Source organism: Staurois parvus, unplaced genomic scaffold (assembly GCF_062004578.1).
Source record: "Staurois parvus isolate SC_StPar_1 unplaced genomic scaffold, SC_StPar_1.0 ptg000195l, whole genome shotgun sequence".
NCBI lineage: Eukaryota > Metazoa > Chordata > Amphibia > Anura > Ranidae > Staurois > Staurois parvus.
Window position 1 is genome coordinate 7,194,974 of NW_028317991.1, and position 12,866 is coordinate 7,207,839.

General features: G+C 43.0%; 1 protein-coding gene across 1 annotated transcript in view; it reads right to left on the reverse strand.

The window, feature by feature from the left end:
- Positions 1-12,866, reverse strand: part of SIM2 (SIM bHLH transcription factor 2) — a 168,949-nt gene that overhangs the window by 52,843 nt on the left and 103,240 nt on the right. The window contains exon 4 of the mRNA XM_089677922.1: positions 3,359-3,467. Within this exon, the coding sequence (XP_089534048.1) occupies positions 3,359-3,467 (109 nt within the window). The remainder of the gene's footprint in view (positions 1-3,358; positions 3,468-12,866) is intronic.

Below are 12,866 nucleotides of genomic sequence, written 5' to 3' on the forward strand. Positions count from 1 at the left end.
CAAATATATATATAAAACTAGCAAAAATTGGGTTGTGTGACCAATAAAGTGCATATGCAAAGAAAAATAAAAGCGAACAAAAAAAATGTCCATACAAGGTGTTTAAAAAGTGCTGTTAACAGTCCATAGCCAAGTGTGAATGAAACAGCCCGAAAGATCCCAGAAGTAAGCAAAATCTTCACCACCTGTGTGCATACAAAATCACACCCAGCTTACTAGATTCTCAAACCTCAAAGAACGGCGGTCTGACTGCGTATACAGGGACAAAACCCAAATTGGGTGGATCAAACCAAAATCAGTACTTCAACGGGGTGAATCGGCTCCAGATTAATGCCAAACAAGAAGTGGAAGGTCTCTTATAGTGCAGTATTAAAATGACCACATTTTAATAAAATATAAAGGCTACTCACAAATGTAAAACAAACACCACTCAGTCTTTTTCTGACTTCACTGTTCTATGCTTCTTTGTTTCTATGTCACCGATGTAGCTCCTGCTGACACGTTTCGTCTAATAGGACGTCATCAACTGGGGCAATGGGGATACAGCTAAGGCCGTTAAGAGTATTTCCATTGCCCCAGTGACGACATCGTATTGGATGAAATGCATAGGGCGGAGCCACAGCAGTGACATCATCACTCCCTCCGTGGCGTTGGTACAATTTTTTTAATTCTGCGCATCTATATGCGTTACACCATTAGTCACACAAAGTGCCTATGAAGGGAGTGTTCCTGTTAAGATCAATGATGACAGAGTAGGAGAGGAGATGTGCAGTTCCCACTCTGTAAGGGGAACAATGGCTCACCTGAATGATTACACCCCCCAATATAGGTTAGCCAGCAGGGTTTAAACCCTCACATGAGACTGGCATCCCATTTTACATGGTTAGGAACTGAAGTGCCACATTGTAATTGTGTGCAGGCAGTGTTTAGAACCGCTGGCAAGAATCTACTGATTCTCGCCAGCAGCTCCCCCAGGCCACCCCTGTGTGACTTTGTGTATTAGTTTTCTCCAAACATGTATATAAGATTTTCATTAGGTGCCTGTTCACACCAGGTGCATTGGGCTGTTTGAACAAAAAAAAAGTTACAGTGTGATGTGCTGTTTTCAGCATATAGACATCTTTCCAGACACAGCGCACATCAGCAGCTGCTGGTGTGAATGGGTCCTAAGCTGATCAAGGACTCATTGTTCCATTTAATATAAGCCAGCTGGTGTTGTATGTTTATCAGTTTTTAAAATAGGGAACAAGTGGCTACAGCAAGGTACTCAACATTTTCAAAAGCAGCTATCATCAGTTGGAGCGTCTATTCTCTTAGGGTTTCTTTTAAGGTAACCCTGTCACAAACATCACTAGTTTATACTGACCAATGTTAGAATGCTAAGCAAGTCAGATTTTGGACATCCCCTACAACAAAAATGTCATTTTTGGTGAGATACCCCCAAAGTGAAATCATGTCTAAAGGGATGAAGACCCTGCCACTTTCCTCATTAGAACCTTGCAAATGCAGCAGCTGGTTGATAATTATAAAAATCACTCCCATTAGTTTCATAGACAAACAAACAGCTATTTCAGAACAACAAAAGGTAGGAATCTGCAAAACGTTTGTTAAAATCCCTGCAATGTACGTAGATCACCCAGAGGGAAAGGTTTTTTTCTCAACAAAAGTGAAATCACTCCTTAAACACTCATCACATTTTGCTGACAGTTTTTCTGCAGATTCTTCTTCATTCATTCTTGCATTCAATGTACTTTTGCTGTGTAGCATATCTTCCAACAGAAACCCCGAGCCATATCCAGACTTTGGAAAACTCTTCATAGCGTTGATGGATTGTGTTTGGAAATAAAAATACATTGACCAGAAATAATAGTGCTCAGTATTAGCAAGGCCAAAAATCCAACACACAATCCCAAAATAAAGCTAGACTATCAATCACGCAGAACAGTGAGCAATATTATATTGATCCCAGAAAAAAAAGCTCAGCCCAAAATGTTGACATCATTTGCTTCCTCAATTTCTATTAAAGTCTACTCCACCCAAAAAATAGACATTTTACTGTTTTCCCAGGGCTGAAAAACTGTGATGGCAATTACTACATTTTCGCACACTCACTCGCTCTCCATCATATAATTACATTTGATGTGAAACATTTGTTATATCTATTGCTCTTCTGCAGTAGAATATACCATGTATACATATATATATATTATCAGCGCTCGCCATATACTTTGCAAACATACTCATCTGTCAATGTTATAAAAAATAAATAAATAAATAAATAATTTATATATATATATATATATATATATATATATATGTATATATATAAATTTTTTTTTTTTTTTTTATAACATTGACAGATGAGTATGTTTGCAAAGTATATGGCGAGCGCTGATAATCTAGAAGCTGCTAACACAAAGGGTAAAGGCAACAAATCCCATAAAAATTGTATAATAAAGTGCAGCACTAAGCATTAAACATCATCATTAAGTGCCATAAAAACGCTTGAACAAATACTCAATAAAAGTGTGAACAATAACATAAAAATAATGACATATAAATAATAATGAAGTGATACATATATGTCCATTCAGTGATGAAATAAATTGCAGAAACAGTAATGACAAAAGTGCCCATGGTACTACAAGTCACAGCAATACCATGCTGGATGTTCAAAAAAGGTGCTCTTAATCCAGTGAGGGAATCCACCAGCGCTAGTGGCTGTGCTCTCACCAGAAAGCTACTGGTAAAGTAGCATTTTTGCAGATCACAAAGGAGAAAACATCAAGGATCCACGTGGAATGATACATAACATGTGTTACAAACACATACCAAGATGGCCCCCGCTCCGGGCTTGACGTCAGCACGTAAGGCTCCACCCAGCGTGTTTCGTGTGCATGCATGTCCTCAGGGGTATACCCATACATGTTATGAATCATTCCACGTGGATTGTTTTTATATAATTTGTAATAAATACTTTACTGTATGCCGAATCCTGGGCTCCTGTGGTGAGCTTTTTTCTTTAGGAGGATTCCCCCCTTGTTTTGATCTGAGGTTTACCAATATCCATTGGAGAGGTCCGGTTTACATATATGGATCTTTGAGGTTTTCTCCTATGTGATCAACAATAATGCTACTTTACCGGTAGCTTTCTGGTGAGTGCATAGCCACTAGCGGTGGTGGATCCCCTCACTGGATTAAGATGAATATGTTGCATATTTGCACAACCAGAATTTGGTATAGTGGTGAAAGAGAATCTTCCATGCACAACTTCTTCTGCAGTAATGGAATGGAATGGTACCAATATCTATACTTGATCAATGCTTCCAATAATAAAACACATACAGCAGTAAGTTACCTTGCAGTAAGTGCGGGTGGATAGGTTGATGAGCTGTGAGTACTGCTGTCATCTCATCATGATCCGAAGGATGGATATACTCATATATGCTATTACCAGTCAATTCCACCTGCATGGAGATAAGATAAAACATTATTAGGAAGAAATGAGCACTTCTGGCAATCCCATGGAGGTATACAGAGTTGTATCCTCTCTGCAGCCTCCCTCCAACTCTCTGTAACATAAACACCAATGAACTGGCTATGGCCTCCTCAGCACCAGGACTAAGGCAGGCCAAACACGATTCACTTTCTTTATTCAGCCAGCAGGTTGAATGAAAAAAAAGAGCCAATTCCCCCATCCACACATTCAATGTGAATGGGGGAATCGCTCCCACTGAGCTATTGTATTCTGCCGGTAAGGAGCTATAGCCAGCGGCACTGATTGTTTGGGAAAAACCTAACATAGATTGACATGTGTACAACCATCCAGCCCATACATGGATTGAAATTTAGCCAGGTCCTGCTGAACAGGCCGAATTTCAATCCATGTAGGGCCGGCTTAACCTTGTATGACACTGAGGTAAGGTTTCTGCTATAATCAGAATGACTTCCTATTATTTTAATACATAGTTTACATAAAGAACTGCACTCTTATTGGAGCTAAAAGCTATACATAGAAGGAAGTTTGAAGCCAGCCATAGAAGCTCTGAAAGTCATGGCGTGCAGCAATGCAGCACCTTCTATAACATCAGGAGACCGCTGTACCGCCTAAAATCAGTGGTAAGAATCTAGATCAAAGTCTTCAATTCTGCTTTATGGCAGTGAAGTATAGGGCCCTTTTTGCAACTCATCCCAAATGAGACTCCAACTAAATAGAAACATTCCATCTGGAATTTGGTAATTTCCTCCAAGTCCAGCAGAAAACCGCCAACAATGCTTGTCTGGAGCTGGACAGCTTCCCTTGACCGCTTATGTAGCACCCTCTCAATTGATCAACCTGGGTACAACCAGCCTGCTGAATTTTACATGTGATTATTGCTAGCGGCTGTTATAGGGGACAACTTCCCCCGCGGGAGAAGACAGTGAGTATTGCTAGCAGCTGTAAAAGCACACAATGGCTCGGGATGCCAAGGATTCCCCTGTCAGCAGTGTCTGTGTTGATGGGGGAATCAAACAAATTTCTTTCCCGTGGTTGCAGGAAATAAATTTGTACCATCTATGGCTTGCCTTAGGCAAATTTAGCTCTATGGCTCTCCTGTAATCAGCAGAGCAGCATGTGATTGCTTTGGACCACTATGGGCTCTGCAGCTGTGGGTTTGATTGCTTCCCGCTTTTGAAGCCTTCCAGAATGTAGTGAGTAGGAAAGTCAAACAAGCAGCTTGAATATTTACGTAGCACCAGCCAATCTCTGGGGAGTGTGCCCAAATGGTGGCTGGGGAGGTTGTGTATATATAGTTTGGAGCCTTAGAGAGCAGGGTTCTTCCCCAGGAGTAGAGGTTCCCAGCCAGAAGGGCTATTGCCCTTCTAGGAAGTTCAGTTGAATATTCTGCTCGTCTCATCGAGGTCCAAGCTGGGCATAGCTGGGGGGCCTATCCTTCTACGAATCCTTTTGAAGCTGTGAGAGGGGTTTTACTGGAGATCTGGTCTGGAAAATTCACTGAGGAGACTGCTTGAGCCTGAAGGAAGGCATCCAGCTCCCACAGACACTGAATACAGACCTGAGAGATGGATCCTAGTGACTGTAGCTGCTCTTAACCCCTGGTACACTAACATTAAGGCTTTCCTGGCCTGGGACATTGCTGATGGTGTCCCAGTGCTGTCCACTTTATGTCTTAATGCTGAAGGCACTGTTCTGAGAAGAAGATGAAAAAGGACGAGTGTCTTCACATTCTTGTTTTGTGTTCTTGAGTATTGCACAACTTCCCTAAGCCCCATCCATGTGAATCTGCAATAAACTTTAAAAAAAGGCAACCCCGAGACTGTTTACTGAGCCAGATGAGTTAATGTTGCTGTTTGCCTGGCTACCACTACACTGGTGCTACACTTATAGACAATAAGAGTGTGATATGACACTGGGATCACTTACAAAACAGCAGCCATAAACTCATACCACCAAAAAGTTACTGACCAACAAGGTCCAGGTTAATCCATGTAACCTGCAACAACTCATTAATACCTTTTCCATCCAAAACTTCCAACAATGTGGCCTGACACTATCTCAAATAAAGGACATGATGAACAATTTAAAAGAAAAATATGTCAAATAATTGAGAAACTAAATAAACTCCCAGAAGCAAACTACTTGCTGGACAGACTACAAACTGGCCCCATACCTGGAGATGCTACAAGACCCCAGTGACGACAGATCCTGAGCCTGTTCAGACTGGTCCCCTCAGCCTGGAAATCGAATCAGGGTGCACAGTCAGACCTATGAGCCCAAGGAGAGTAGACCATGCCAACAGTGTGGTCAGGGGGTCCTAGAGCATGAGACCCACTTCCTACTATGATGCTCCAAGTACTGAATACAGCAGGGAGAGACATTCACTTACAGAGACTCTCCACTCTAACCTTGGGCTTCCTCTCTGTAGAAAATAAAGGGAAACTCCACATTCTACTGCGAGGAGAAAAGCCAATGATGACAATAGCTGCACAATATGCTATAGCATCTTGCAGGTTGAGAAAGACATGAGAAATTGTAGACTTTATATTGTGATTTACCCTAATAATCTCTGAGATGTTTTTCCTTTCAACAATACTCCTATCCAACCCATAAAATGTCCTCAAATGTTTCAGCAATGCTAAATGTATTTGATTCTAACAGTAATGCTTTTTTTAATTTGATGTCAGAGGAAGGAAGGTTCTGCAAGGATTCTGCAAAGGAGGAGGAGACATGAGCCACTTTAGAGAGCTACTGTATACTGTGCTGGGGCGGACCGACCATTTGGAAACTTGGGCACTGCCTGAGGCCCGGGGTCAGTAGGGGGCCCCATGAGATGCCCCTGGTACCTTTTTCATAGGCTTTTTTGAGTTTGGGCAAGGACACAGGGGCCCCATGATCCCCACTAGCCCGGGGGCCCCATGAGTTGTCAGTCCGCCCCTGATACTGTGCCTTCACTATGTTTAGAGAGAAGACTGTTCCCTCTGTCAGCTGGGAGGAAAGTCGCCACGGGCCTGTTATTCTAGAAGTGTTGTTCCAGATCATTCACCAAACTGCTGAATTGACCAGGTATGAGCTGCTGGTTTGGACCAAATTTTACTTGTTTGGAAATTTGGCAAAAAGTTTAACTAAATTGGTGTTTGAATGAGTTAAACCTCTGGCAGCAGCGGTCAGTAATACATTTAGTATCAGTATTACTACTGCTGCTTAATGTGACAGCTTCCATCAGGCTGGTTGTTAGGAAGAAGGCAGCTGCCGGTTCCTAACAACCAGGACTCATCCCTGCCAACCCATTCAGCTGTCAGACAGGGACTCCTGGCTCACATGGGAATGTAAGAAAAGTAGCAGGGATTGTGTAAAAAGAAAAAACTGCATGTAGTCCCCCAATATGGATGCCAAACCCTTCAGGCCTAGTATGGATTTTATGGGGGAAACTCATGATAAAAAAAAAAAAAAATGAATAAAAATTCACATCAGACCCTGATCCAAACATCCAGCCTGACTGCTCAGGAAAGGAAGGTTTACAAGCATGTGCCCTCACCTCCCAAACCATACCATGCCAAATGCCCTCTACATGGGAGAGGGGGTACCTTGTGAGGAGGGAGCTCCTGGCAAAGCACCTTGTCCCCATGTTGATAAGGAGGGTCTAGGGAATGGGGGCTTACCAGAATCTGGAAACCCCCTTTAACAATAAGGGGGCCCCCAGATACCGACCACTCTGATGCAAATGAGTACCGGGTAAATAGTACCCCAACTCATTCACAAAAAATTGTTAACGGTAAAAAAACATACTGACATTATTTGACAAGTCCTTAAAAAACCCCTAAAAAGTCCCACAATGTACAATGTTAATCCTGTCATTCGTCGCTCACTTGCTATAAATGATATCTCCCAATCCTTGCTAATAAAATAGACAAACAGGTGGGCTCTCCTGTGACCCAATTCTATTATATTCTTATTGACCGTATTTGATCAGTGATATCACAGATTGCGTTAGTCAGTAGGCGTCAATAATTGTGATTGATGTGGATCTGCATCACTGCATGACGGGATTGACGATGGATTTACATGAATTTTTAACCATTTGACGCCCGGCCTATGGCCAAGTGGCATCCGTAAAAATGTATTAGCTTTCTGGGAGGCCGCCATATGGCGTCATCCCGCACATGCGCAGTTCGCACGCTTGCAGAGCCGCGCAGTGGCGCGATCTGTCACCGGCCGTGTACCTCGGACACGGCCGATGACAGATCTGAGTACCGGCCCCCGTTGCCGTCACCATGTGACCTGCTGTGACCAATCACAGCAGGTCACATGACAGTTGTATACAATGGATGGCTTCATTCATGCCATCCATTGTATACTAGTGTCTGGCTGTGAATGGTCACAGCAGGTCACATGCACATGTCATGTGATTAGCTGTGGCCAAATCACAGCTAAGCACAAAAAAACAAAAAAAAACAAACCCTGAATGAATCGATGTCATTCAGGTAAATGCTTGCTTATAGCAAAGTAATTCTTTGCTATAAGCAAATTGTGTAAAAAAAAAAAAATACTGATCACTTCCCCAAAGTAGTACAATGTTACTATGGTAACATTGTACTACTTTGGACATAGTGAAATATGAAAAAAAAATCTTAAAAAAAAAAAAAAATTAATAAAAAATTTAAAATAAAAAAAAATATATATATATTTTTTTTTTCATACTGTCACCAGTCAGTGTCCCTGATCACCACCATGCCAGTTATATGATGACGCTGTACTGCACTGGTGACAATATGTAGAAAAAAATTGTGAAAATACTTTTTTTTATTTTTTAATTTTCCGAAAAATTATGACAAAAAAAATACAACTTCAAAAAACTCGCCATGCCTCTTATGAAGTACCTCGGACTGTCTACTTTGCAAAAAGTGGTCATTTGGGGGATATCTGTAGTATTCTGACATTCTTGGACCTCAAGAAATTAGATTGGCTGTCAGTACTTCAGGATTGATCAATATTCAGATCTATACCATAGTTTGTGAACTCTATAACTTTCCTACAAACTAAATAATACATCCTAATTTGGGTTATTTTCACCAAAGACATGTAGTAGAATACATCTCGGCCTAAATTTATGAAGAACAATTATTTATTTGCAAACTTTCATATCAGAAACAAAGAAAAACGTGGTTTTTTTTCAAAATTGTCATTTTTTTTTGTTAATTTAGCAAAAAATAAAAACCCTAGCGATGATTAAATACCACCAAAAAAAAGCTCTAGTTGTGTGAAGAAAATGATAAAATTTTAGTTTGGGTACAATATTGTATGACCGCGCAATTGTCATTCAAAGCGTGAGAGCGCAGAAACCTGAAAAATGGCCTGGGCAGGAAGGGGGAAAATTGCCCGGTATGGAAATGGTTAAACAAGATATTGATGTTGAAGGTATGTGGTCTGGTATGGTTCAAGAGGGGAGGGGAACTGCATGACGGGATTGACGATGGATTTACATGAATTTTTAAACAAGATATTGATGTTGAAGGTATGTGGCCTGGTATGGTTCAAGAGGGGAGGGGAACTGCATGCTTGCCACAGCCAGGCCCATAGGCTCATTCACACGTTTCTTCAATGACCAGTCTAGGGGTGTTTTTTTTGTTGTTTTTATTTTTGGAGAACTTTGATAGGGTTAAGGGAATTAGATGGGATACTCCAAAAACAAGAACTATGTACAATTGAGGTATTCTTTCAGATAAGCTATGATGAAGTCTGTGCTTGAAACAAACAGTAGACTTCAGCTATGAGAAAGCAGCCGTTGTCCCCTTTAGCTAGATCCGCAGCTGACTCTCTAGCACCAGAGGAGTTTTAGCAGCACAAAGTCTCTAAGATTCCTTCAGAGGTGTCTGTACTCACAAGGTCCAAGGACAGATGGTTGCCTTCCACCGTGATACCAGACCAGATCTTCAGTAGACGGCCCCTCAGTTAGCTCCTACAGAACCTAGATCTCAGCATTCAGGCCCTACGGTTGCCCACCTGAAGCCTACGACAGCAAATGCCGCAGAATTGCCTGGGAGGGCAGCATGCCCCCTCCAGGCTGGACCAATCCTATACAGGAAAAGACCCTGAGTACAGTGTGCTCACTGAAAATATACAGTTACCCAACATGCAATCACAGCTTGCATCTCTGGGATAGGCCAGAGCTGTATCAATATTCATGCAGCCATCTGTAATGCTCCACACCTATAATCCAGAAGCTTCTCAAGCTTTCTGGATGCAGAGGGAGCAGCTGATCACACTTAGCAGACCTGACTAGCAGAACACAGCAACACTGATTACAGTGTGCAAACCAAATGTACGTATAACAATAGAAAACTAAATCTATCTATCTAAACCAAGCATCAACCTAGGAGGGGGCCACTTTTTTTTTCGTGTAGCACTACCCTTGTGAGGGCCACTGTGTTTCTAAGTACCCCTAAGCTCCACACAGCCAGGCAACATGCATTTTCCATATTTGCATCCACGGTCAGTGAACAGTCCTTGAACGTCTCTTTTTTGATATTTTATAAGGGGAAATAACTTGGATAGGGTAAAAGAGATTATGGGATGCCCAACTTAATTGAATCAACTTCCTTTTTACAGAAACAGATCCTGGATTGTTCTTTTCCTTCAAAGCTGTCAGTCTTTGTGGATCAGTAGCAACAGCCCCTTATAGGCGAGAAACTCGCAGCCCCTTTGAAAATCAGTTCAACTTGTCAACTACATGCAGAAGTATCTCCTGTCCCCTGTAGAACCCAGCTCCACAGTCTGCAGACACTACCAGCCCTCCTGGCTGCTCCGAAGGTCTCACAGGACTAGGATAAAGGATTAAGCACAGTACTGTCCTCTGCCCCCTTCACTCAAGTGTACTCTGCCCCTTTTTACATCATCTCCCCACATTACTGTCCCCAGACCCCCCCCCCATGTTACTGTCCTCAGCCCCCACATTACTGTCCTCAGTGGCCCTCCATGTCACTTTCCTCAACCCCTCCCACTGTAATGTTCTCAGCCCCCACACTCCCCAGTCCTTAGCCCCCACATTACTGTCCCCAGACCCCCCATGTTACTGTCCTCAGCCCCCACATTACTGTCTTCAGTGGCCCCCCATGTCACTTTCCTCAACCCCTCCCACTGTAATGTTCTCAGCCCCCACACTCCCCTGTCCTTAGCCCCCACATTACTGTCCCCAGACCCCCCATGTTACTGTCTTCAGCCCCCACATTACTGTCCTCAGTGACCCTCCATGTCACTTTCCTCAACCCCTCCCACTGTAATGTTCTCAGCCCCCACACTCCCCAGTCCTTAGCCCCCATATTACTGTCCCCAGACCCCCCCATGTTACTGTCCTCAGCCCCCACATTACTGTCCTCAGTGGCCCTCAACCCCTCCCACTGTAATGTTCTCAGCCCCCACACTCCCCAGTCCTTAGCCCCCACATTACTGTCTTTGGTCCCCTTCACACTAATGTCCTTAACCCCATTACTGTCCCCAGACCCCCCATATTACTGTCCTCAGCCCCAACATTACTGTCCTCAGTGGTCTAGCATGCCACTTTCCTCAACCCCTCCCACTTTAATGTCCTCAGCCCCCACACTCCCCAGTCCTCAGCCCCCACATTACTGTCTTTGGTCCCCTTCACACTAATGTCCTTGACCCCATTAACTCCCCCCCCCCCCACTGTCCTACCTTACACAGACAGTGATTGACTGCTAGGACTGCCTTTCATCCTAGCAACCAATCACCTGCTTGTTAACCTCAGGCAGCTCCCACCCTCCATCCAGAACTGACCTGCCTCCCGCTGTCAGCTCTGTGAGGATGGCCGCGAGACAGCTGGGGGAAGAAAAGGCTCTTAAATGGCGGGACTGCAAGGGTCCGGATGGGACAGTGACTTGCTCCGTATCCGGACCCCAGTCCCCCATTTAGTGATGCCTGGTCTAGTATGTATGTTGTTGAGGTTAATCCCCTGGGTATAGTTTACAAAGAGAATGAAGAGGTGTGAAATGTAATTTAACAACATTTTTTTTTCTTTCTAAAGGTCACTCTTTCTTTAGTACATCTTACAGGCGAGACACTACATGTGCAGATTCAAAGCATTTTCCAAGCATGTTGCTTAAAGAACTGTGTGTTTTCCCTTTAAAGTTTTACTAAACCCTGGACCCTGCATTCCCAATATATGGTCTCCCACAGTACACAGAACATGGAAGTGCAATTATTTTAGTAAATATATACTTCTAAATACCTTTTCTCATCAGCAGTATACAGCTGTCTTGTGACTTCTATCAGTGACCAGCAGAGCACTGGTTAAAGCTTGTAGGAGGAGTTTTCATTTTACTCTAATAGGATGCAGAACCCCTGACCTCTGTCTGGACAGTGCTGATTAGCACTGTGCTGATCACATGCACTCCCCCAAGAAAATAAAAACCTCTCTAGCAATACACACCAAACTGACTCCACATGATATCTCTTATCAGGAGATAAGAAGGGGGCAGTAGAAGAAGGGGAAGATCAGAGAAGACAGGATCAAACAGCATTTTTACACAATGCTGCTCTCCTCTGCTGTCATCTCCACCTTAATCTATAATTTCAGCAGTATTAGGGTCTTTCAGATGAATGGCCAGGTGGTAATTAAAACAGGCTGTTGAGATGCTGTTTTACCCCCCTCCTGGCCACTCACCTGAATTGTGACAATACAGTTGGACAGGGCTATACACATTTTTAACTTGGGGTGACAATTTTGACAGGTGGCAGTGCCTGTCAGACTCACCCATTGAGTTCAAGGGGCCACAAGCCGAGTTGTGGCACAGTCTTGCATTGTAAACTTGCTCAGCAATTTAAAGATAAGAATGAAAAAAAAAGGTCTTCATGAGGCAGCAATAGCACCTCCCGAATGCCTGCCAACTGCTGATATACTGCCCTCTGAAAAGCAATTGCTATTCAGAGTGCTGTAAGCATTACCGCAGGTCTGAAAGAAGCCTTACTGTTCAGAAAGCTTTGGTTAGGTAATCTTTAAACAGTATCACCCATACAAACACCGTGTCGGCTTGTGCCTTATTGAGTAACCCTTTAAAGCTTCAGGTGACAAAATACAAAGCTGGGCCATGCCTCTTGCACTGTCATCCTTGTGTGTATTTACTGGGTGTTGGGTGTCACCAGGTTGGCACAAGATGTACCCATCATACCTACACACCTACGTGTCCTTAGAAGAATGGGGGCACATAAACAAACATTTCTTTCCCAGAGCCGGTTGTAGTTTTTATATGCTGTATTAGCATTTTTTAGTTTTTTAATTTGAACTAGTTCCTAACTGGGGTTCTTTTTTAAAGACTTTGGAATATAATAGTGCCAATGAAAACAATAGAAA